At 39.4% G+C, this 27294-nt stretch overlaps 2 protein-coding genes across 4 annotated transcripts; one reads left to right on the plus strand and one right to left on the minus strand.

The window, feature by feature from the left end:
* The first annotated feature begins 2333 nt into the window (after positions 1 to 2333).
* opn8b (opsin 8, group member b) lies at positions 2334 to 10005 on the plus strand. Its single transcript, XM_068343184.1, has 4 exons — positions 2334 to 2442; positions 6239 to 6532; positions 7911 to 8236; positions 9252 to 10005. Exons 1-4 carry the CDS (start codon positions 2373 to 2375, stop codon positions 9591 to 9593), a joined length of 1032 nt encoding a protein of 343 aa, XP_068199285.1. The 5' UTR covers positions 2334 to 2372; the 3' UTR covers positions 9594 to 10005.
* A 4841-nt stretch (positions 10006 to 14846) lies between these two features.
* On the minus strand, positions 14847 to 26526 carry mmut (methylmalonyl CoA mutase). Of its 3 annotated transcripts, none has more exons than XM_068342232.1 (13): positions 26430 to 26526; positions 24794 to 25224; positions 24203 to 24570; positions 22687 to 22844; positions 21114 to 21285; positions 20719 to 20967; positions 20483 to 20594; positions 19336 to 19451; positions 18011 to 18126; positions 16931 to 17062; positions 16708 to 16855; positions 15506 to 15673; positions 14847 to 15311 (listed from the first exon to the last, which is right to left on the minus strand). In XM_068342232.1, exons 2-13 carry the CDS (start codon positions 25188 to 25190, stop codon positions 15183 to 15185), a joined length of 2265 nt encoding a protein of 754 aa, XP_068198333.1. In that variant the 5' UTR covers positions 25191 to 25224; positions 26430 to 26526; the 3' UTR covers positions 14847 to 15182. The 3 variants fall into 3 exon arrangements, with proteins under 3 accessions (XP_068198333.1, XP_068198335.1, XP_068198334.1); XM_068342234.1 differs by lacking the exon at positions 26430 to 26526 and adding an exon at positions 26352 to 26372; XM_068342233.1 differs by lacking the exon at positions 26430 to 26526 and adding an exon at positions 25387 to 25421.
* Positions 26527 to 27294: the final 768 nt, after the last annotated feature.

Here is a 27294-nt window from a genome sequence, read left to right on the forward strand (position 1 = left end):
TCATTTTTCATTACAGCCTAAAAAAAGTTCACTTGTACATATCAAGCAACAAACACAAAGATTGAATTGAATTAGTCAGACATGAAAAGAAACCCTGCCAAAAATATTTTTTCAGCCATTATAGTAAGAGTGTTGACAACAAACATCCCCACACCTCTCAACTGTTTTATTCGAAGACTTCTTGTTGCTACTGACGATCACTGTTTCACTACAGATTAAGTTCCAGCAAACAGCCACAAACATCTTTTGAAAAGTCTGCAACATTTAGTTTAAATGTTTATTTGCTGACAAAGTGCTTTAGCAAACTGGTTTACAAGCACGAGAAACCCTGTTTAAACAGCCTCCTCAAAGCTGTTGTACCTTTATTGTGCTTTATTTTACTGTTACAACGTTACAAAGGGGCAGCATGGTGGTTGTGTTGCATCACAGCAAGAAAGTTTCAGGTTTTAGTCTTTCAGTGCAGAGTTTGTATGTTCTCCATGTGTCTGTGTGGGTTCTCTCTCGGTTCTCTGACTTCCTCCCACCTCCATAAAGTATGCAGCTTGGGTGAATTGATCAAATTAAATTGACCATAGGTGTGAGTGTATGTGGGACTTTTTTTTTTTTTTTTTGTCTTTTGATGCTCTGGCATTGTGTCCGGAGTGTACCGTGCCTCTCGGATGTAGTCAGCTGGGATAGCTTTCCAGCAGAAGCAGAAGAGGTAGCTGTAGATGACAGATGAGAAGATTAAGATGGATGGATGGATGGATGGATGGATGGAATGATGGATGGATGGATGGATGGATGGATGGATGGATGGATGGATGGATGGATGGATGGAAGGATGGATGGATTGATGGATGGATTGATGGATGGATGGGTGGAAGTTACAAGGGTGCAACCAGGCAATGCGGTTCCTCAACTAAAAAAATAGACATCTCTGCAAACTTGGTTTTTAATAGATAATGCTTTCTATTTGCTTTATTCTCATAACAGAGAGTTTACACTGGCCAACTAAACAATAAATTCGAGCTTCAAGTGCATATCTGTTGGAGGCACGTGAAAAAGATTTATTCCTTTATATGGACCACTGCTGATGGTATATTGCTGACATTATCCATGGTAAATAGCTTGTTGCTATGTACTGTCATTCCTCGTGTGCATCTTGTAGTGGAGGACCATTCAACGACAATGCAATTAACTGAACCTAATCCTCTGTCTCCCTCTTGTTCTTTTATCCTCTGCATCAAAAATAATCACAAGCACCTGTTCCTCCTTCACTCCTCCGTAAATCTGTGAGGGATGATAAATCTGCTGTGAGGTATGGATTGTGTGCAATAAAAGGGAAACATGGACAAGTACATTCCTGATTTGTAAATATATGCTAAACAGAGCCAATTTATGTTATCCAAAAGATGAGGTGATGTGCAGGCTGTAGGATTTTTGGAGATAGAATCAAATCTGAAATGGCCTCACACAAATAATTCATTGCAGCTGAAGTTTCAACTGCAAACAACAATGCTCTTGTTTGCAAATTATAATGGCCTTATTTACAGTAAAAACTCAGAAACCTCCCCAAGGCTTGTTTATTGTCCCAAATGCGTCATAACTGCCTGAACAGTGAGGTCTTACGTCAATCAAAGATGTTAAAAAAAACCAATCCCTTCCTTTAACTGAATTTAACAAATACTAAACATAATAATTAAAGAATACCGAATTGCGTGGTACGTATCTCTATCGATCTGTTACGATGAAAAAAAAAAAAAACCCAATTTTGATTTTCATGAAATAGAAATAGGCAGCCGATCTAAATCTATGAATAATCCATCATGTCTTAGATGCAGCCTCTAAATAAGAATCTGCTTTGAGGCAGGTGGCAGCGACACTGGAGCGCTTGAAGATCTGCCCATAAGACTTTATACACTGTTATTACAACATACACTCCGATAGCCAATCAGATTTTTCTATAGCATGAAGTGACGATCTCATGAATACTGTATATTATTTGCACTCACACACATTTTCCTATGTATCCAAGGGGTGTTAAAGCACCAACTCGTAACTGGAGGACTGTGCGCCAAAGTTCAGGTTTCATTCATCGTTTCTGTTCTAAGCCGTGAAGACAGGGTGTCACACGGTAGCGGAGGGGGGTCTGGATGACAGCCTTGTCCTCGTTGACGCTCGTTGTCGCCTCGGGGCTCAGTTGGAGCAGCGGACGGCGGTGCGCTGCGCTCTGATCCCCTCTCCGCTCCCAACGGGCTACAGATGAACATGAGGACGGAACCATTCCACGGTGCCGTGTTTTAACTTCACCCAATCCATGAAAACGTTTTTTTTTATTTTTTTTATTTTCGAGGAACTGTTCTTCTCTTTCTTACTCATCACAGTCCCAAATGGATATCTACAAATCTGCTTTGTCGCCAGAGTTGGACATTGGCGTGGGTTGTTACCTGATGGTCGTAGGTGAGCCAGTTTGATAGAATTTGACTTTTAAGACGCGCAGATGTGTGCTTGTCTTGATGTTTGCTTTGATTGGTGCAGTTACATGTGCGTTTAATTTGTAATTCAGTCATTTATTCCCATTGATATTACAATGAAGTAGTGCTGGATTGTGCGTAATTTAAACTATATTTTACCGCTGAATAAAGTCAACTGGACTTGTAGGATAAAAACTTGTTTGCCTCTCGTCTAAGACGCTTCTTTGACAAAAATGAAAACTACACTCAAAACTATATGATTGCATTGTGTAAAAGTAACATGTAGTAATGTAATTAAATAATGGTGACATTAAAATATACATGAGGACCCTCTGTGAAGAAATAGTTGTAATCCACTTGATTTATTTATCAGAACTGACAGAAGCCTGCTGATAAAGACGATACCCAAGCTTTTTTAATTTAAATGTAAAACTGTGTATTAGTGTTACTGTCAGAACAATGCATGTACATGATTATGACAGCAAAGACAGACCATTACCACACAGAATGGTTCCTACTAAGGATTATGTCATCTGCTGTCATCTCACGCAGTGACTCTTGACACTTTGAATCTTAATCAGAAAGCTGTGACTCAAAAACAGATTGATATGTTTATTACAATGGATGATAGTGGATTTGGAAACAGCGGCACACCCAAAAATGGCAGTTTGTTGTTTTTTGTGATTTTTAAAAAAATGCTGATCCCCACATGAAAATGTGTTCTTTGTATTTGACCTCTCCCGGAGGAGCAGTGGGCAGCCATAACTCTTGATTGCTAAAGGACATGTCAATCTATGTAAACTTGGGGAATTGGGGCTCAAAGCGCTGACCTCCTGATAAGTGGGTAAAGCTCTTATCACCTAAACCATGTGAATCTGCTGTTAGATGGGCTGTGATGATCCACCCACCCATCCTTCCATCCATCCATCCATCCATCCATCCATCCATCCATCCAATCCATTCATCCATTCCATCCAACCATCCATCCATGTTCGTGTAGACGAGTCAACCATAATAGTCGTGTCTACCGCTGCTTCTTTCGTTTTGTGGGTCACAGGTGCGCTGGACTCTTGGATGTGCTTAGCTTAATTTAGTTTACTTGGTTTAGCTTAGGTTATTTTGGCACAAATATTGCAAGTACAAGAAATCTGTTTTTTTAAAATAAAATCTGTGAACATATGCACTAAATCTGAAAAATATATGTATTGCTTTGTGACATGTTTGTATGATGCCATTTTAATTTGTTTGTGTAGAGAGTTCACCCCTTAAGGTGATGTGTATATATTTATCTGTGCACAACAAAGATCTGTTTGCGTCTCCCTTGACCCCTCCCCCATGACGCACCCTGCCTTTCACATAATCCCTTCCCAATCAATATTGTACCATTTAACAATATTGAGTCTTGTTGGGTTTAGCATTAAGACGTTATGGTTCCCTGACCAGTGTGTGAGTTTTTCATTTAATACAAAATAAATGTATTTCTATAGTTGCATACTTAAAACTCTGTGCGTCAAATTTCCACTCATCCATACTGACTTAACATACTCTGTGGATCATGCCCTCTTAGGGCATTTCATTTTTGTGCTTCCTTTTGTTTTATTGTCATAAGAATATATTTGCCTTCTGAATCTACGCTTGTTCTACTTAATTTTCTCACCGTCCAGGAGGAGCACTCGCCATCAAACCTTGATATCATAACGTTCATAGTGTGTTTGTGGTCGTCCATTCTGATAATCTGTAAAAGGTGGTAAAAAATTATATCCAGCAGATCTCTGGATAAACTGGAACAGACTGACTCACAAGGTAAGTCAAAGTTTAATCCAGTTTTCCTCGGGTGGGGTCCTACAGATCATAGGAGAAACCTATAGGACTGGGTTTCAATGACCCCATTATAATGAGTTTGACAACTGAAACTAGGTTAAATATCTAGAACTCCCCACCAGCCATTTCAGAACTGAAAGAGCCTCTTGGATGAGACGCAATACATCTGTAAGATTTATCTGCTGGTCCAGTTCACTTTATACAACACAGAAATGGCTGAGAATGTCCATAGACATGTTTCCAGAGATTTGCTCTGTGTTGATGACAAGGGCAACCACCGGCCACCCAGCAAAGTTCCTAATGATTGAGCTGCTGTCACCAACTTGATTTCATTTCAGTAACTAATGGGACTCGATCTAACAGCTGCATTGTACGTAGTTGTCAATGGAAATTTGTCACTGACTTACTACCTCAAAAAGGAAAACACACATTGACTTAAACAAAATCCAACAAATCAAACCGTGATGGTGCACTCTTTCAGTCCAACTAGTTTACTACTGTAGGATGATGTAGGTGATGTAAATTTGCTCTGGAAATGGATTGAGTTGGATTCATGAATTGAGGTAACCTGTGATATTCTTCTCTATAGAGTGTTTGGATGTGGTTAAGTGCTGTCACCATGAGATCTACAATACTAACTATATACTGTATATCAGTGCACTGAAGAACATTTCAGTAGGTTCTGTAAGTAATTCTGGAAAAACTGTCTTTTGATTCCATTGTTAAAAAAAGTCTCTCATCTACAAAGGATGGTAGAACTTGAAACCGTCCAAATTTGAGCGGCGTGAATGAATGATACACGGTATGAACTACATTTAAAGTCCAACTCAGCCCCGGAACTGTCGTCAGCACTTTACAGGTTTAATTCAGCATAAACCCTTCATTAAACTTCAACTTGTCTTTCAAAGAGACTGAGTTTAATGCACCACTTATTGAGCATTAGTGATGTCATACTTTTATTTTGTCACCTCCATATGGAACCAGAGTGTTTTGTGTTGGATTTTGTTATACCTTTCATTTGTAGGTTGTGAAAAGATGAAGCTGGGGGTCATAAACAGAAACATGTAACATCTGTTCTGGGGCCCAGTGTTTGTTTTACATTTTCACTCACTTACTTACATTCATTCATTCAAAATGTCAGATCTGTTCCCTCTTACCTCTTTCCGTCATTATGTTAGTGTGTACTCATTGTGAGGTGTTTTGCCTGTCTTCTAATTCAGAAGAACACCATGGTTGTGTTGGCTGTATCAAGTTAATAAGTGTCCAAAACAAACAGAGGAGGTCGGGGGAGATCCCTTGTCTGCTCCTGGTGTGTCAGCAAGGGGAGTAATGTTGTGTTATTGTTGTGGGAAAAAGACAAAATGGACATTGTTATTATACACATGTTATGTTGTTTTGTTTTGCTTTTTTTATGAAGCAACATGTGCAAATGCAAATTATTATGAATTTAGTTGTTAAGTATTTCCATGGAACTGTTTTGGAAAAAATGGCATAGCATATACTATTAAATACATATCCTTTCTCTACTGACAAATATGTCCTAATTACATTTAAAATTTCTTAATGACAAGGCTTCTGGAGCTCCAATCAAGACAAAAATGGAAATGCAGATGATTTTGTGATTTATTTTTAATTAAAAAAAATTCCAGTGATGACATGAAGAAGAGAATTGTGATGTTCTTCCTTACAGAGACATCTTACATCTTATAATACAATTATAGGCAGCTGTGGCGTCTGTGTCATACTGTATATTAGTTTTCTCGTTATTGTTCAATCGTTTGTGTCCTCATTTTCACCCCTCCTTTGTTGTTCTAAATTTGCAATAACTGCCGCCATCAACTGCATTTTTTACTCTCTATTTTAGGCCGATATTAATGTATACTAGTTATTATTATTACTCACTTAACTGACAGTAAAGGATATTGGATTCTGATTCTCACTTTCATCTCTGTGTGTCCCAGGTGTTCTGTCCATCATGGGAAATATATTGGTCATCATCATGGCGTTCAGGAAGTCATCCAGAATGAAACCCCCGGAGCTGCTGTGTGTGAATCTGGCACTGACAGACCTTGGAGCAGCTATATCCATGTACCCCTTGGCTGTAGCTGCAGCCTGGAGCCACCACTGGCTTGGAGGCAATATTTCCTGCACTTACTATGGTCTAGTGGGGTTCTTCTTTGGTGTTGCCAGCATCATGAACCTGACTATTTTGGCCATAGTGCGATTCATCGTGTCCTTCAATTTGCAATCTCCAAGTGAGTAATTCATTGCTTGTGAATTGAAAAAAAATACTTCTTCCAAGCTCTCTGTAAAACCTTTTTTGCCACATTATTTTCCGAATGCATCAATATTTAAGAAGTGACTCTTCCTGTGGAAAATGAAATTTGGAGGAGTGTGTTTAATGCTGAAAATTTATGCTACCAAACTTCATCAATGGCAGTCACTTAAATCAATAATTTAAATCAGCACAGCTCATACCTAACCGTCCAGGATTTTAAATGGCTGTACTTCAATAAGAGAAAAATAAGAAATGTGTGCATAGAATTCAGTAATTATCTGATCCTATTCAATTGTAAGGTTAATCATTTATGTAATTGTCAAATAGATATGCCAGGACATGTCAATGTCAGAGTTAACATTTCAAACATATTATATTTTCTGCTTTTATTGTTAAAAAAACAAAACAAATAGACCACAATGCAACAATACACAATTTGTAATGCGGCAAAATACTCACATGGATACAGGACTGTATACTTACTATATTTATGCAAAGACACAAAAGCAATTATAAAATCTTTTTTTATTTACTTCAACTAGAAAGACACTGATATGTGTAAAACATCAATGAATCAGAAACATCCAATTTTGCTAATCCCCTTCAACATATCCTCAATTTAAACAGTACAAATACAGTGTGCCTCGCGCATTTGCGCATCAGAGCTCGCAACTTCACCTCATCGTGGATTTTTGGAAGGCAGTAACATGATACCGTATGCGCATTCTATTGGTTGATGGCATCCGGAAGTGCGCTATGTTCCGTGAGTGTCGGACTTTTGTGAGACACAAAACTGCTTTAAACAGTCGATAAGAATGTGGGGAAAGGAAATATAGGTAGAAGGTGGTTTAATATCTGTATGGGGAGGGTTCATAAACGTTTAAATTACCGTAAATAATAAGATTAATAGTTCATTGTTTTATTGTGGAATTCATTAATCGTGTGTGGTTCCTGGAACGCATTATGCGCGAGGAACGAGGGGGCGCTGTAGTACATTTAATGTTAGCTTTTGTAAAATTTTCTTTCTGGATTTGATTCCAGCATCACATTTTTGCTGACGATCCTGTCCAACTAATAAACAAATTCACAGAGGACATGTTCTGTCTCTTAGTAACTATTACTTTCTTTCTTGTTCTTTCTTAATCTGAAAGCGGTACTAAAAATGGTCAATAATTGTCCCCTTAATTTAATTTGATTTACATGTAGTACATGTCTATTTCTTGGCCTTAACATCTGTAGTAATGATCCAATAAATTATTTATATTTGCTCCTGACAAGTGGCTACAAAAAAGACCACTGGTCTATAGTATGGCATGAACAGCATAAAAAAACACTGACCATTCTTTTTTTGTCAGAAGATCAGAAAATCAGCTGGAAGATGGTGAAGATCCTTTGCATCTGGATCTGGCTCTACGCTCTGGTCTGGGCTCTGTTGCCCATGCTTGGATGGGGAGAGTATGGACCGGAGACTTTCGGTATCTCCTGCTCTCTGGCCTGGGCACAAATGAAAGATAAAGGCTACTCTTTTGTTGTCTGCATGTTCACCTTTAACCTTGTCCTCCCTTCTGTCACCATCATCTGCTGTTACTTTGGCATTACAATCAACCTCTATTTCATGAACAAAAATTCGCTGAACAATCGAGTCCCCAACATTGTCAAGCTCCATCGGAGACTACTGATAGTAAGTAAATCTTCCTGAGAATAAAGATTTCTTATTATAGTTTAAGTCAATTTGGTGAAGGTTATCTTGAGTCATTTCCATTAACCTCCAATATTATGATAAAAAATAACATTCACATTAGTAATAAATGTGAAATGTGTTTGTTTGGAAAGGTTGTAGTAAAAGCTGGTATTGAGAAATTACAGATATTAAATATTTCATTTTGTTTGTTTTTGATGGGTCTTTTATTTTTTGCTTCACATTCACATTTGCTGACTTTGATTGTTATGCTCTCAGTATATTTTAGGCCACATGTTTTTGCTCAACTTTTTCCTCTGTTTTTTTTTTTTTAAATACGCTGTAGTTTTAGTAACTGTCATCATTAGGACTTCCAGTGGGCCTCTGCCAGACCCACATCAGTTTAAAGGGATTTGTGACCTCACCAAGTTCTATGTGAAACAGCAAAAGCAGAGAGAAAACTATAGTTTGTCAGATGGATTTAAAAAATTAACTATACATGAATTTCCACAAACCTGGTTGAAGAAGAAGAAGGTTTTTAGAATAGTATGGACCCTTCGACATAATTTACGATATTAAGTTCACAGTTTTTAGACAAGACAACTTTCTGACATTTTCAGAGAATAATACATTGATCTTCATTTCAATACGAATCATGCATAAAAAGGGGGTTGTATTACTGATATTCTTTCTTAAATAGATACACAATACCCAAATTTCTTGCAGTTGGTTCAGTATTATTTAATATAGATAACTGTATGTTTAAGGGGGCATTTTGTCTTAATTTTTTTCTTAACTCAATGATGTTTTGAGAACTTCAATAATTTGTTACGGGACACACGTGATTTCTTGGCTGACATGGCAATAAAAGGATGTCATCAGCATACAGCGATATACAGTGTTTTAGTCACATGTTGACTTAACGTCTACACAAAAAAATGGGGAATGCATTGACCCTTGTGAAGTATGAATCACACATCAAATTCTTTATTTTCTCCATTTTCTTGTTCCGCTATAGGTTGCTGTGCTAATCAGTGTAGGATTCATAGGCTGCTGGGCTCCCTATGGTATTATAAGCATGTGGTCCATTCTCGAAGACAGTAGCAGCATCCCACCTGAAGTCAGTGTCCTGCCATGCATGTTTGCAAAGAGCTCCACTTTGTACAATCCTGTGATCTACTACATCTTCAGCCAGAGTTTCAGAAAGGAGGTAAAGCAGCTGTGTGGATTTTGCCCAGGCACTAACTCACGCCAGGTTTCCAGCAACATGAATGACAACAACATCTACATGAGTACTTCTGGCATCAGGCCAAAAGTACCAACACAGCAGGATATTTCTGTGTCAAATGTAATGATGTAAGTTTGAAATGTTTTACAGAGACTTTTGTGTTGTGAAATAATCTGTCAACTTGTAAAATGTTAACTTGCAGGATAAATGGTGTTATTATGATATGTAAAATAACACTGTCCACTGTAAACTTGTGGGATCATAATGAATGAGATGCTATGTTTGCACAACATGACAAATGCTATGAAAGCTCAGTTATTTAAGCTAGAAATGGCTACACCATATATGCTTACTGTTGTGTGAAGAGTAAGATCTAAATGACTCATAAATGACAGCGAGAAAGAATGAAGGAGCATTATATACATTATGTTAACTCAATTCAAACCATGGGTACCAGAATGGACAGGAACCTCCGCAATGCTCAGCAAAGGAGAAGACGTGTTTACTTAGATCTTTCATTTTCATATCGATCTGTCAAATGTGTTCTGAAAAGTTATCTCATTGTGTATTTTTCTAAAAGGTTAAAAAAAACACACAAAAAACCTGAAAATTTTCAGTTCAGGAACAACACAATTATTGCATGTGTAAAATGTTGTGATTAAAAGACAGAAGACAGATGAGGTTTCAGATATCTGCCTCAAAAACTTAACGAAAACATAAAATGTCATGTTTACCTTGTCTGTTGAATGCTTGCTGGTTGCTTCACTCATTTTAGCAGCAGTATACTGTATACAATGTGTTGCTTAATGTCATGAATGACGTGTTTTTTTGATAAGAATTTGTATGGTTCAACATATAAATCCAGACCGTCAACGTATAACATACCAACAAATATTGCTTTGTACTGCCATTACATTGTTCATTGTAAAGTTCGACATCAGGGAAATACACCACTTACAGATGGGAGATTGTTAGCTAAGCACAACATATCAGGGTACCACTGCTAGTCTAGATCTGTCCATAAGGAAACTAAGATGGCATTCAGTAGAGTGGATACGCCCACTAAAGGTTAGCAGTTCAATTCAATCAAATGTGCTACTGTGTCCAACAGGGAAAGTGTTTTTCCTGCTTACCAATCAACTCTATAAATGAACAATGAGATATGCAACATTTTTTTAAAAACTTGGGGGCGGCAATCGCTCAGTCCACTAAGTCTTGTGCTGGGCACTGAGGGGTTGGCGGTTCAAGATCCATTTTAGATGTGAGTGTGAGCTGGCAGTGGGAGGTGTTAGTTCATCTCCTGAGCACTGCCAAGGCACCCTTGAGCAAGGCACCATCCCCCTTATAAGTTGCTCATTAGGGCGCTGCCCTAAGGAGCTGTCTGACTAACTACCAGTGTGTGCAAGAGTGGAATAACAATTTCCCTACAGGGATTAATAAAGTGTATTACATTTACACTATTTTGCTAAACCAAGCTCACCAACCATTAATCCACACTTAACATCAAAAGCCAAGAGAGTAAAACAGGGATTTGCAAACTGAACAGGGCAACTGGAGATAGATGATTTTTAAATAAACAACAGGAACAAATAGGGGTGGAAAACAAAAAGAAAATGGGTAGAAAGAAATGTTGTTGTGCCGTGTGTATTTTATTTTTACTTTTACATTTTTGAGCACAGCTTGATGGTTGTGTTGAACAGTGAAACACTGAACTGAATACAATAAAAGTTAGTGGACAATGAACAAACCATAATAGCATCACTGAGTGTCTATTGTTTAGGATCCAACACAGAAATGGAGGCAAAGCAAAAAGGATGTTGTAACTGCTTCATGGCTTCTGACCTCTTCCTCCATGTGACAAACCTTCAATAAGACAGCCATCCATATTGTCATCTTCTTCCTTGCAGACAAAAATACAGTCTTAGTCCATTCTGATTGACTCAGATAAACCAACAATAGCCTCCTTTCCACAGCCATTTCCAGGATTTTCTACTGATAACAGAGCCTTATCAGTAAATTTAAAGGTACTTTAAATCAGAAAAATACTGCCCGAACTACCACAAATGTCCGCTCCAAGCAGAGGAGCACTGGCTCTATCTTGAGCCTCCAGATTTGTGATCTCCTCACCCTCTCTCACTGAAGCCGAGTCAAAGCACTCTGCAGAGAAAACTCATTTCAGCTGTGTGTACTCACGATTTTATCCTTTTGGTCACCCAGAGCTCATGACCATAGGTGAGGGTTCGAACATAGACAGAATGGTAAATGGAGAACTTTACCTTGAGGCTCATTTCTCTCTTTACTGTCAGGGACCCCAGAGCAACCATATCACTGTGGACACAGCACCAATCCGCCTGTCTTTTTCCTCCTCCACTTGCCAATAAGACCCTCCTATCTGGCGTTGGAACTCTATCTTTTTACAGGTGAGAGCCATGGTCTCAAGATTTAGAGGTGCTCCCCATCCAAGCTGCTTTGCACTCAGCTGCAAAGCACTGCAGTGTAAGTTGAAAGTCACTGTTCAATGAGGCCGGTAGGGGCGCATTGTTAGGGTTTTTTTTATGAGAAAAATCCCTCTTTGGTTCTTTTATCTCAATTTTGAGGTGTATCTTCAATGATGAGACAATTTGTGGTACGAAAACAATTTACTGAAAAAGTTCATCAGTTACAACGCTGGATTCTTTATGGTGAGTCAGAGGAACACTGGAAAAGCCTAAAGTTTTCCTTGGTCGCGATATTGAAAGTGTTTGGGTTAGACTATCCTTAAGGCATGATGTTATCAGTAGAATGACATAGCCTAACGTATATCAGTTGTTACCTGTGTGCTGTGTCCTTTTGTGTTTAGAACATTATGGGATGGACAAGGAACTAAGTGTTGTGCTGTTTATGTTTGTGTAAGCAGATGCGGTTTGTGGTCATTTCCCTTGTTTACATGGAAATTCTCAACAACATCATTCACAAAAAGCAGAAATGGAATCCTAAGGCCACTGAACCCAACACCCTCCACCACTCAGCTGCACCCAGAGATCCTGTCCATTAAAGTTATGAACAGAACCAGTGACAAGGGACAGCCCTGGAGAAGTTCAACTGCAAATGACTTAGTGCCATAAGGGCCTTGAGATAGAATTTGGAGATAAAATTTTTGGAAAATAAGGTCTAAATTGCCCTTAAGGCAAAATCGTCAAAAAAGTTCTACATAAATTTGTACATATGAGCCTTAATTTATTGAATTTGTGCATGCATCTAATTGTATACATCAGGTTTTTCAGGACAAAAATAACCACACATGATGTTTAAGTCTCACTTGGCTTTAAATGGTTACAGTACACAACACCCTCCACCACAGTAAGGTGGTGGTGGATGGTGGGGGGGGGGGGTTAATATGAAACCAGGTAACATAAGAAATAGTTTTGATTAATTTAATTTTAAACATTTAGATCACCATATGGCATGTATGTACTTTAAGAAAAATTATGGATATTTAGAATGAACATTAGTTTGAAAGATATTAGCAATGAACATTCATTGATTGATGGATTGATTGACTGATTGATTGCATTGTCTCTCCTACAAGAAAATGGATGGATAGATGAACTGGTGAAGTTTTATGATCCTTACAAACTTCAAGACTGCACATGATAATCCATGAAAATCCACGCGAAAACGTTGCAGTTTACAGAGATGTAACCCTGCCCACACTGTCAATAACAATTAGATTCTGTCACCTCTAAGAGTTTACTTGTGTTAAACCAGGCTTGAGAATAGTTTTATGTATGCTGCCTCGTGTTTAACAAGTAGGTCATAGTCATTCGATTTCATGAGTTAGAATTCAAGTATTTTCTAATTAGCATGAAGCACAACTAAGGATGATTTATAGTCATGAACTAAAAGACATCGGCTAGTGTCATACCAAAGAGAAAACAGTAGTAGATAATACAATTTCCATCTGTTTCACACACAAACACAAACACACACACACACACACACACACACACACACACACACACACACACACACACACACACACACACACACACAATGAAACTGGCTTGTCCAAATGTGCTTCAGCAGACCTCAAGCAACTCTGTGACGTATGTACAGAAAAGGCTTCTTCTGCATCACTCTCCTGTACTCTCCTCTTTGTGAAAAGTATGCTGAATTGTTGAACGATGTACAATGACACCATCTGCAGCGAGATGATGTTGCAGCTCTTTGGAGACGGTCTGAGGGTTGAGGTTGATTGTTCTCACCATCCTTCACCTGTACTTACATGACATTTTTCTTGGTCTACAACTTTTGGTCTTAACAAGAATTGTGTTTGTGGTCTTCCATTTCCTCACTACGTTCCTCACAGTAGAAACCAACAGCTGAAATCTCTGAGATAGCTTTTTGTATCCTTCCCTTAAGCCATGAAGTTGAACAATATTTGCTTTCAGGTTTTGACATTTGAGACTCCTTTTGTTGCCACTCTTCAGAGAAGATGCAAAGAGGAGAAATACTTGTAATTGTAACTTGTAATATGTATCTGTGTATACACACACATATATAGAGAGCTTCTTTCCATTTTGACTCATCCCGTTAGAAGTCGCCACAGCATGTCATCCTTTTCCACGTCAGACTATCTTCTACATCCTGACGTGCTGAGATGCTCACAGAGACAACAAATAAGAACAAGATGGTTAGATGGGTACAGTAATAAAGATGTGCATACGCGGGGTAGAGAGGGGAACTACGCCACAATATATATATATATGTTTATAGTTCTGTGTCATCTTGTTTTGTCATTGAAAACCTGTAACTTTCAATTCCTATCATAGGTTGGACTTACAATTTGAGGATTGTAGGTCACGATGGACCTTGAATCCTCAATCTGATTTTCAGATAAGCAATATTTAATGGTTAGTTCCTCTTGTTTCCAAAAATGGCATTATCTCATTTATGACCTGATCCATGCTACATGAACACCTGAATAAAGCAGACTGGTTTAAAGAAGGGATTACTCTCTAGAGTGGAAGATTACAAATAATGCAGTATGAGTCCAGAGTAAAAGTGACAGAGAAGCTTGAGCAATGATGAACCGTCTTTAATAAAATACTGTTTTTAACGGTGCATTTTGAGAAATTTCAATCTGGACATAAACTACATTTCAATATGGAGAACAGTATTGCAATTTAGATCGTGTTGATTAAATATGGTCATTTTATTCTTTTCTACCTGTATATGATTTGTTTAATGTGGGCCAATGTCTTAATACCTACATTGTCAGTCTGTTTTCAGTAGTATTTCTAATAATCTTCACCAAGAATCAAGGTTCCAACTTACACACATAAGCACAATTAAGTGTGAATTCATACATTATTTAGGTAACAAACTGCTATTTATTCAAGTGAAGAGTGTGAGACAAAATTTATTTTACATTTCATCACATGAATCACATGATAAATTACCTAATAGATTCACTCCAGTAACCAATCGTAAATGTAACCCAAGAGAATACTACTAGAAATCACGATCAAATTTAATAATCACAGAAACAAAAGTAAATAAAATCCACCCCAACAGGTTTTTTATCACTGCTGCGCTGCACATTATGTCCTATTTAGTTTTTTATTTTATACAGTCATGAAATACGGACAGATTCTGTACAGAGAAATTTGACATTTCTTTGTTGTGGCTGCAACATGGATACACAGACAAGTGATTAAAGGGTTGGATTTTTTTTGCCCCTCACATAGCCTGACGGATGTTCTCCAGGCTTTTCTCAATATTGTCAATAACCTCCACTGCAGCTTGAGGGATCCTTGTTCCCGGTCCGAATACGGCACACACACCACTCTGGTACAAGAACTCGTAATCCTGCAAACAAAAGATAAAGAACTCAACAGTTGATGAAGAATTGATAAAGGATCCCTCTACGATTACACTGCCAAACATGCTGGCTGAAACAATTCCCAAAAAATGAATTATGATTCCAGTCAATCAGATAGAGAGACAGCGTGAGGGGAGGGGAGACAACGCTGCATCTATTCAAAGTATAAATGATACTCTACCTGTGGTGGGATGACGCCTCCACAGATGACCAGGATATCTGGCCTGTTGAGCTTCCGTAGTTCTTTGATGAGCTCTGGGACCAGAGTCTTGTGTCCTGCTGCAAGTGTGCTGACCCCAACACAATGAACGTCTGCATCAACTGCCTGCTGTGCAACCTCGACGGGAGTCTGTTAGCCCAAACGTCAGACAGGGAACATCAAAGAAAACACAGATCAGATTACGTTGAACGAAACGATTATTAATATTATATATATATATATACATACATGTATATACATATAATATATATATATATATATATATATTATTAATAAATACGAAAAAAATGAATACAAAAAAACTAAATACTAACTAAAAAAAATACCACAAAACCACAAACTCTTCTCACTACTGTCATAGTTCACTGATTCATTTCATAAATGTGCTACAGTATCCTATTGTGCCTTTTGAATGCAACGAACAATGTTTTTCTACACAAAACAGGCCTTAAACATAAACAGGTTCAAGAATAGATCTCCCATATAACAGCTGTATGATTCCTTGCACCAAGTAATTAGCTGCTTACATGAGTTCATCCAGCATGATAAAATTATATAGTATAGTGGCTGAAATATGAACGATGGATAAATATATGGTGCAACAACAATCACAAGCCTATAAGCCTGCTGGTGACAAACTACCATGGAAAGAAAAGATGTGGATAAGATAACCTTGAAAGTCTGAAACTGATGTCTTGTCCATATCTTCAGAGTGGGTAGCAGAGAACATGTAATCGCTTTTCACCATGGTTACAAGAGTTTAAAAAAAAAAATTGATACGAAGGAAAAAGGATTCCTTTCATTCTTTACTATGTAATCAGCGTGGACTCTTCAGCTCAGCGGGATCATTCTGGCCCCAGCCCCCAGAGGTTCCTGAGCCACACAGTACATGAACAGCAATTTCACAATCCACACAACATAAAGCCTCTGTCATCACCAGCAACAATATGTGACAGCTGATTCGGGCAGCAGCACACCGTCTCCAAAACCTCTTCATGTACCCCAATAAAAATATAACAAAGGCATACAAACTGAGGGACCAAATGTTACGGCGTTTTCAATTTGATTCATGTTCATGTGAATGTCTTTTGCTCAAAAGTTAGCTTCAGTGTAGAGTCATAACTATCAACACAAACTTAGACTTGCACAATCATATTTCTGACCTGAAACAATGGTCCGATGTCCACATCAAAGCCGAGGTCCGCAAATCCAGTGGCAATGACTTTGGCCCCCCTGTCGTGACCATCTTGCCCCATCTTTGCTACCAGCAATCGAGGATTTCTGCCCTCATGCTTCTTAAACTCTGAAACTCTGAAATTGGAATTGTTAATTTACTGGTGTCTCGATATGTCAACTGTCAAGATATTCATGGGAGTTATTCTCTACCTATTGTGGGCCAAGGTGATCTCTTCATGCTCTCCAAACTCACTGCGGTAAGCTCCACTCACCATCCTGGTGCTGGCTTTGTGTTCACCGAACACCTCCTTCATGGCATCGGTTATCTCTCCAACAGAGCATCTAAAATAGGGAAGAAGAAAGGTGATGATGGGATTTTCATTGGTGTCTTTCCTCATGATGACATAATGAGATGTAATCCCAGTTACTCAACAAGTCCCCACAACTGATAAATTAAATGCACATTTCATTAAAGATGGTCAGAATTCATCGCAGTTTGCTTGATTATCTGTGAGATTTATGACAACGCCTCAATTTTTCTACGATTTCAATTCCAAACATTCAGGTACCTTTCTTTTACTCAATTTCCCATCCATCTAAAGATTTCAAACACAATAAAGCTATCATTTAAATAAAAAGATAAACCACTTTCAGGAAGTAGTTTCAAGTTGCATTTGGACAGAGGCGTCTCAAAGGCTCCAAACACACCTATTGGTTTTGACTGTCTGCGACGTCACTCTGCGTGGGGCAAGAGCCATTGCACCAGAAGAAAGGGTGTCGCTCATTACGGAGCGTTAAGCTCCAACATCGTTGCTACGGCAACCTGTCAGATCGATCAATAATGTGGCCCAGTCTGAACAGAGCAATATCAATTTGAGCACTTACTAAAAACAGTGTGGACAGTCAGCCCTAAAATTCAGGTATGAAAGGGACTCTGATTGGAATCCAATTTGTCTGCAGTCTCTTTCACTATTCGCACAAGACATGCCGTTCAGTTCAGTATAACACATCTGTCTTTCGTTGTTACACTTTAGTTCATTTTGTGTCTGTGTTTAACACCTGAAATTTTCATAGTTTGAAATAAATCTCATATTGCATTGTTTCTAAGAGATAACTATGTAGCAAAGACTTCAATCTATAATGGGTTCCACTCCGAGATAATTCTGACTTTGAACAACAGTCCGCCTGTTGAGTGTAGAAGTTGTTCATGCTGGTATCAGATACACAAAAGAGAAGCAGGAAGCAGCAGAGATTACAGTGAGAGCTTCTAGAGACTGGGGGATCTTAGACCTGGCTCGTGAGGCCTTAACCGCCAGGTCCAAAAGGTTGCCCTCCCTGGTACGGGCACATTCAACAATGGCTGCCAGACACTTCTTTGCCTCTTCGTCATCACGACTCTGCCTCACCTAGAACACAGAACGAATCTGAAAACATGCACATGACTTACAGACCTCCCTCACTGCTGATGCTTTCAGGTGTTTCTGATAACATTAAATATGTGTTTCATTTTAGGGAGCCAGCATGCACGTCGAGAGGACCCTGAAACTGATACAGCTAAAAGGAGTGCAGCCATTTTTAATTAAATTTATGAGTTGCAGGTGTCTGCCTTCTAAATGTTTTGTCTGTTTTATGTTACGTAGAAAGGCATTATGACAAAAGGGGCTTAAAAACTACAACGCTAGTGAGAACTCAGAGGATCATGCACCATGGTAGCTCGGTTTCCATTCACTGTACCTTCAAAACAATGTTCCCAGGATACTTTGATCATCACAATGTGAGAGTTTGGCATCACATTGGCGCCATCTTTTTCTTTTACCATTGAACTGAACCCAATCCAAAATATAATGATTCCGGCATTGCTACACGCAGAACCCTTCTATCAAGTTCCATGAATGTGGGAAGAAATAACCCTAACTCCAACCTCGACCTCAACACAATATAAAAATATTGAGGTTCTGAACTGTCATACATCCAATTCTCCCACCGAGACTTGTGAAAATCCATCAAAGCAGCTCAGCTTGATCAAATCTGATGAATCTTCATATATTCATTTGTTTAACTTTCATTTATTTGATTTTTTTAAATTTAAAAATCAAACCGCCGATCGAACTGCCGATCTTGGAACATTGGACGACAAGCTCTACCAATAAGCCCCACATTTTTAACATTTCTGTGGCGGTGAGCTGGAGCCCATCCCAGCTGAGTGAGGTGGGGGAAACTCCGCGCGCAATGCCTTAAAGTAAAACACGACCGTACTGGTGGAGATAATTAGAAGATATTAAGAGAAAACATACAATATCGATAAAAATTAGGATGATCAGGATGGTGAAAATGGTTTAAGTATTTCTATGACTTCCAATCCCCTGCAGCAGTTACAGTATATTCCATATCTGTCTAACAGACACGATAGCTTAGTTTAGAGGTTCAGTGTACACCCGGTAACCGTTAAATGTGTATGTAAAAAAAATAAAAATTGTACCAACATCCTAAATGCCTGGGGTCAAAGGTTATATCTTTAAATGTTTTGCTTTGTCCATTGATCAGCAGTACGTCACCCAAAGTGGATACATTTACAGTGTTATTAAAAAGCATCCAATTCTTTGAAGAACACCAACCTTTTTCAGTTTCTCAATCTGCTTTTCTCGTACAACAGTGTTATCGATGGCCAGCACCTCCACCGTCTCCTCCTTCTCCAGACGGTACTTGTTCACCCCAACAATGACCTCGGATCCTGAGGCACAACAGGACACAAAGAATAACGCTTCCTCAGTCAGTAAGGGGAAAAAAAATAACAGAGCTTTTCCACAACAGATCAGGAGAGCAGATAAAGGCACTGTGGAATACAGGTAAGTGGAATCTGTAGGTATTTCATCCAATTCTAAAAATGTAAACACAGATAAACTTAATGGTTTATTTTTCCCCAAAACAATGAATGAGCAGGTAAAAACACCTCCTGGGTGCTGGTGGTATTTGTGGTGTTAAATAATGAAATAACTACTAAAAATAATACAAAAAAGGCTTAACTTGGATGTGGTTGCCCCATCATTATGAGATGGTTAAAAAAATTTAAGAAATTTACACAATGGAAAGAAACTTTCCATAAAAATACAAATGGTAACATTTAGGGAAATGTGATTCAAATGGATCAAGTACATGATGTCACACAGATCTGACCTGATTTAATGGAAATTACCATCTCCAATGGACTACTGCAGGGAAGGTGATATAAGAGGAGGATTTCCATGAGTGGATTGAGTACTCAATATTCTTAAATATATTTTTTTATATTTTTTAAACTCATTTTTAATACAAAAGGTTGTGAAAAGCTCAAACACATATAGAGCTTTCGTTATACTCCTTAAAGATCATTCCCTGGTTGACCTCAAACCAGACAACTGGAAGGACTGAACATGATTTTCTGCAGAGATTACTTAGAAAGCTAATGAATAACAATGAGATCAGACATCAGATAACGGTAGAGAAGAGCTATAGTGGTGTGTGAGTGTGTGTGTGTGTGTGTGTGTGTGTGTGCGTGTGTGTGTGTGCGTGTGTGTGTGTGTGTGTGTTTTTCCATCATTGGGATTTAATGGAACATCTCTACACAAAGAGTCTTGAGAGTCCTCCGTGACAAAGTTCATCATCTCAAAACTGTAGCCTATTTCCCTGCAGATTTGCTCAGTTACGTTAGAATAGGTCCTAGAGGAGGAGGAAGAAGAATATGTGGCTTTAGCAATGAGTTGGTGACATTTTCATGCACAGTACCTGAGTCAATGCGTGCTTGTCTACGAGCTGCACATTCCTCAATACGGAGTTTAGGAATGCCCTCCGCCACAGCTCTGGCCATGCCTCCCATTTCTTCAATTTCTTTAATGAACTATGCAAGGAAAAAACAGGTTGTAAAAGATGCTGAATTACTTCTACACTTCCAGCCCCTCAAAACACAAGACTGTTCTCATGACGTTTCTCGGGAAACTTGACCGTGTGTCTTTGTCATGAACCTTCAAAGCCGTGTTGTAGACGTCATCTGTGAGAGCCTCCATCATGTGCGAACCTCCCCAGGGATCAGCTACTTTGGGGATGCCGGACTCTTCCTGGATGATGATCTGTGTGTTCCTGGCAATGCGAGCGCTCTTCACGGTTGGCAAGCCAAGGGCTTCATCGAAGGAGTTGGTGTGAAGCGACTGGGTCCCCCCAAACACTGCCGCCATGGCCTCGATCACAGTACGGATCACATTGTTGTACGGATCCTGAGAAGAGGGAAGGGTTTGACTCCAACATGCTGGCATCCTTATTTCCCTCAATGATCCTTATCTCAGCCTTCAAACTTCACAGATTTAACACATATAAAGCACTTTTACATTTAAAAGCCTTTTAAATTCCAGCTAATATTTACTTGTTCAGTGAGAGACCAGCCTGAGGTCTGGCAGTGTGTGCGGAGGAGGAGAGACTTGGCATTCTTTGGTTGGAATTTCTCTTTAATGAGTGTGGCCCACAACCTCCTGGCTGCCCTCAGCTTGGCGATTTCCATGTAGAAATTCATCCCAATGCCCCAGAAAAAGGACAACCTGAGAGCCCACACATAAAAAAAATAAATTATATATATATATATGACTAGTCATGAAACGACTCCCAAATGACAGCACAAAGAGAGAAATCAATGTTTTCTATCCACAACATGTCGTTTTTATGTTCACTGACAAACCCTCCATTTCACACAATAGACCCTGAGTGGCTGTCGGTGAGGTCAACCTCCAGTCATTAAATGGAGACAGGTGAAGATAGACTGTGCCTTCAAAAAATACAACACATGTCAATCTATTACTTGTCCAATTGAAAGGTACTGGAAAAGCAATAAAGAAGGAGAACCTGATGGAAGGAAGAGTGGCTGGAGTGACACACTTGATTTAACCTGACAGACCGTTAAGTGTCTGAGCAACAGCTGAGCAACGCAGATCATAGAGGTGAAAGCTGACGCGAACGCAACTGTCTCATAAATGAGGCATGATGGGAAACAGTAAGAACACAGCTAACGTATGTTGTATGTGCTATATTGTCATGTAAGTGAAGGTATTAAATGGTAGGAACCTATGGATTTATTAAATGGGGGTTTTAATTAAAGAGGCTGCCTTCCATCTTGAGCTGTCCGTCCCATCTGCCAGTTCAAATAATTACAAGGACAGCTTTTACTTGTCAGTTAAATGTGGCAGCCACTTACTGATTCACTTACAGATGTATTAGTCACTGTTTTTGTCTGTGGCTATGGCGTAGTCAGGAAGTTTTTTCATTTAAGGGACCCCTAGTGGAATGGGCATTTATTGACAGATAGGGAACCACGAGTCAATGCGATGGTAATTATTGTCCAATCAATGAGAAATCCAACATGTGAGCACACTTTAGGGGTCATGGCGTCACGTGTGACATCGATTTTGATATTTCTGGGTTGTAGTATTTGATTTGGTGAAAATACTTATTGAACGCCACACCACAAGCCCCACAAGTCGTTTTTGGGTTTTTTTTATCCAGCCAGGTTTCTTCACTCTGCATGGAGCAGTTGTTTATACAGAGAAAGTATAAAGCAGTCAAGGAATTATAAAAAACAAATAACAATCTTTACTAACATGACTTGCATCAATACATACCAAATGCATCGCTTTTACTGTGTGAATCTGACAGCAACAGAGGAGCGGCAAAAAAAAAAAATACAGGAAGTATGAAAAGAAAACCTTGTATGTATTTTGAAGGTGCTGCGAGACTGAGAAACAAAACCAAGTGTGAACTACATCTCTTGTACATTCTGACTACAGACATTTGTTTTATTTTTGTAGTTTTCAGACATCCTCCAAGAACTTTGACACAAAATGTATCTTTTAGATAAGTTAGTTGGTTCTCATAATAGTTCCACTTCAGAGTCACTACATTTAGGATTATTAGCAATAATAAGCACTAGTTTTAACAAATCCACTTACCTCGGGGCAAACTCATCAATAGTTAAGCCTGCTTTCAGTCCAGTGCGGCAGTACTCCAGGCCATTAGCAATGGTGTAAGCTACCTCAAGGATGGCGTCGGCACCAGCTTCCTGAAGATGGTAGCCACTGATGGATATGGAGTTGAACTTGGGCATGTGCTAGTAATAAAAGAAAACATTTTTAAAAATTAAGTAAATCATCGTTCATCTATCCGTTATTTAGTTTTGTGTCCACTGGCCACTACTGCAGGTTGGGTGTTGCATGGTAGACTGCGGTACGCCAACACTTTCTGTGAAGGGTGCCACCCACACTTAACCCGGTAGCTCTCAGGTCCCCACCAATACTATCATGTCAGGTCTTCAGGCTCTGCCTGGACTTGTACGGCCTTCGACTTCGAGTTGGCATGATTTAAGTGCTTGGATGAATACGACCAAACCAGCGTATTCAGCGACACCGAAGAGTTGATTCAAGATCAATTAGACCAGGCTAATCTTCCAAGGACTCAGATATTAAAACAAGATCATGTACATGTAATGATTCCCAGGGGCAGCAAGTACAAAAATCCTTTAAAAGAGCCTGTAAAACGAAGATAAATAGGAGAGGACTGAGAACGGACTCTTGATGAAATGTACCAACTAACCATTCAAGCAGACCAAGCCGCCTCATAACCCACAACAACACTTCACAGGGAACACAGGCAGCTTCTCAAGATCCGTAATGATGAGGAAAAGCTTTTTATCTCTTCCGATTTATTTCTCCGGTAGCTAGATTGCGTCACTTGTACTTCTGCAGCTCACAAATCCAAATTGTATGTCATTGATATCAACATGGTGGCACAGTGGATAGTGCTGTCTGGGTTCTCCGGCTTCCTCCCATCTCAAAAACATGCGCTTCAGGTTATTTGGCCGTTCCAAAATTCCCGTAGTGTGTGAGTCTGTGTGTGCATGTTTGTCTGTGTCTGTGTCATAGTCAGCTGGGATAGGCTCCAGCTCTCTGTGACCCGCCACAGAGGATAATGCAGTTCAGAAGATAGATGGCTGATATCAACTATGTCACAGGCAATTGCCTCAATAACTCTCTCAATTGCTTTCAGAGAGTGTTCTCTGAGGTTGAGACCTCTATAACTGCCTCTCCCTGCAGCATCACATTCCCCTTATTTAAGATAACAATAAAGCTTTCATCCCAATCAGCTGGTGTTTTCCCCTTAAGCTATACAAGTTAGAAAGAATACTTGGTAGTTGGCATGAGACTTCTGAGGAAGCTTTGTGCATTTCAGTGACAATACTAGATGGGACAGGTGATTTGGCAGCTTTCAGCTTAGCCAAGCTCACTACTATCATTGAGGGCGTTACTTGCACAGGGGAGCCAGCAGTTTGTAAATCCTCTGTAGACCACGGAAATTCTATATGAAGGAGTCACTCATAGTGCTCTAAATCAATCAAAATAATAGGATTTACATCACAAACATGCTATGAGTCCAACACAAGCAGATTGATCCCCACTACGCATTGCATACCTTGGAGGTGTAGGCGAAGATGTCAGCAATGGCGTGCATGGAAGGTTCTGGGGGGAAGATATACGTGTTTCGCACCATAAACTCCTTCAGAATATCATTCTGAATCGTGCCAGTTAGTTTGGCTTTCGGCACGCCCTGCTCCTCTCCCGTCACGATAAACATCGCCAGCACAGGAATCACAGCTCCGTTCATAGTCATGGAGACAGACATCTTCTCCAGCGGGATCCCATCGAAGAGCATCTTCATGTCTTCAACTGAATCTATCGCTACTCCGGCCATGCCGACGTCTCCGTGGACACGGGGGTTGTCCGAGTCATAGCCGCGGTGCGTCGGGAGGTCAAACGCCACGGAGAGGCCTTGCTGCCCAGCTGAAATGTAAGAGAAAGCAAATTAGATTGTGATATGATCTCCATGTGTAAATTGAGAGGACATAGACTGGAGAATTAAAAAAACAAAACAGAATTCAAAATGTCAAAACACCATGATTACGATGAAACTAATTAATCTGTCAACGGCTGAATGAATCTAGAGGCTAGAATACACACCGATGTGTTTCGAGATAAATTCAAATGTACACAACATCAAATCTACCTTTAATGTTATCTTTGTAGAATTTGTTGCTCTCCTCAACGGTGCTGAAACCAGCATACTGCCTGATAGTCCAAGGTCTGTATGTGTACATGGTGGGATAAGGTCCTCTAGTGTACGGAAACACTCCTGGCAATTCATCTGGCCTTCCAGCTGAGTCTGCTTGAGTGTACACAGGCTTGATGTTGATCCCCTCAGGTGTTCGCCAGATCAGATCTTCTGGGTTCTTCCCCTTCAGCTGTTTATTAGCCAGGCTGGCCCATTCAGGATGTAGCCCAGATTCGTCCTGACAGGGTATGGACGTGTGGATGAGACAGCGGTGCATGTATCTTGAAGAGACAGAAGCTCTAGCAAGGTGCCGGACCGCCATCGCTGCACACGCCGTCTGTGCTGACAGCATGCTTATTGTTGTCAATCAGATGTACATAGATCACCTGAGGTACATGATGAGACATTTTAATACATCACTTCCTCCTCCTTACTATATATCTAAAATAAAACCACATAAACTTTAGCAATTCTTATTAAATGCATTCTTATTCTGAATTTTATGCAGCATCAAATGTCAAAGATGTTGGAACATGGGCAACAAACACCTGATTGGATTGGGGGAGGTTCACCACATTAACATCTGCAAAAAACAATCCAATAGTTTAAGAACAACATTTGTCAACACCAGAATGAGACAGATTTTGAGCATTTCACTGCGTTACTGTCAATAATTTTCCTGGATGTTAAACACAAAAATGAAAACCAAGAATTTATGCTACCAATTTTGATTTGTCAAGCAACACTGCATTGAAAAAAAAAAGCATGAAGAATTATACTTAACGGGATAAAGAACACTTTTGTCAGTAAACACAATTCTCCACTCAACTGCAATGACCTGGATCGAGGTGTAAGGAGTTTGAGTTTGGATTGGTTTTTAAAAAAAATCACGAATATTCCAGTCTTCCAGAGAGGAAAAGGACACTCTGGATTGTTAGCAGCACAAAAGTTAAAATAAATAAATGAGTGAATAAATAAAAATCTGTGACGACATGGAGGCCTGCAGTCGCTTACAGATGAGTAACTTGCACCATTAATGCCAACAAAAATACATACCGGTTTAAAACTAAAGTTTACGTCCTTTTCGATGAAATCCCTCTTATACTCAGAATTCTACCCTTAGAATAGCCCGACAGAGTGGAACACAAGAGAAACAGAGACGGACTTAGAGTCCAAATCAAACTTAAAATTGTGGAGCACGGAGTACTGGAGAAGCCAGTTCTGCTTTCGTCATATCGAAAATGAGTACAGTATATGAAAGGACTGGTTTAACTTCGAGCCAGCAGCGGTTAGCTACTGACATTTTCACTCGATCGCTGACAACAACAGAACATTTTGCAGCGACGTTAACATTGTTCGGTTTGACATATGGATGGTCAGCTACAGCATAAGACAGGTTACTGATGTCTTTGCTGCTGCTTTCGCTCGGTGTGCTCTACTTGCACTCGGGGATATTTCGGCTAACAAGCATAGTTAGCTAAATAACCTAGCTTAGCATGTTAGTATAAGTTACGTGATTCGATGTCCGTCTGCTTGAGGCATTTAGTGTATTTTACACGTAGTTAACATATTTGTATGATAAATTTCTGACCTTGCCTCTTGAGCTCCCTCAGGTTTATCAAAAGGCGTGTGTTCGTCTGTCCAATGAAGTTTCACAACATAAAGAATCAGCCAATCGTATACTACCGTCAAAACATCAACTTTGACCCTTGACACAGGAAGTAGATATAAATCCAAGATTGTTGAATTTCGTAGAGATCTACGAGACCAGCTCTGGCAAAACTTCGCAGTTGTTATGCACACGTAACGCAACGTAGTGTCAGAATCAGCTTTTAATAGTAAAGTTTGCGCACACAAACAAGGAAATTGACTCCGGTTTGAACAAACTATAATCAATTCATTGATCATTTTATCCGCTTCTTCTTTTTGCGGGTCACGGCGGTTGCTGGCGCCTATTACAGCTTATTTATGGGCGAGAGGAGGGGAATACCCTGAGCGCGACGCAGGTGGACGGCGGATAATCTATAAATTGTTGGAAATTTTAAATTCAACAAGGAATTGAGAAAAGATGAAAAATATTTACAGAATATTATGTCATTTAACGCGTATTTTAATTCCCTTGAGAAATGAATTGCTGTTTGTGTACATTTCTTTATAAAACTCTCCACTAGGGGGCAATGTTACTGTACAAGTCACCTGCAAACTTCCTCTCACATGGAAGTTATTAATTACAACCAGTAAGGAGGTCGGGTGTTTGGCCTGCTTTGATATGTTGCCCAGCAGGATTAAGCAAGAGACACGTCTGTTTCACCGCAGGAGCTTTGTGAAATACACATTAATACGACCAGAACTTTAGGTGAGCCTGCAGGTTGTGTGAATTCAGATAGAAGTTATGTCTAACTAACATCCATGATAGAGTTATGAACTCTAACATTAGAGGAGCTCTCCAAAAATTA

Source organism: Antennarius striatus, chromosome 19 (genome assembly GCF_040054535.1).
Source record: "Antennarius striatus isolate MH-2024 chromosome 19, ASM4005453v1, whole genome shotgun sequence".
NCBI lineage: Eukaryota > Metazoa > Chordata > Actinopteri > Lophiiformes > Antennariidae > Antennarius > Antennarius striatus.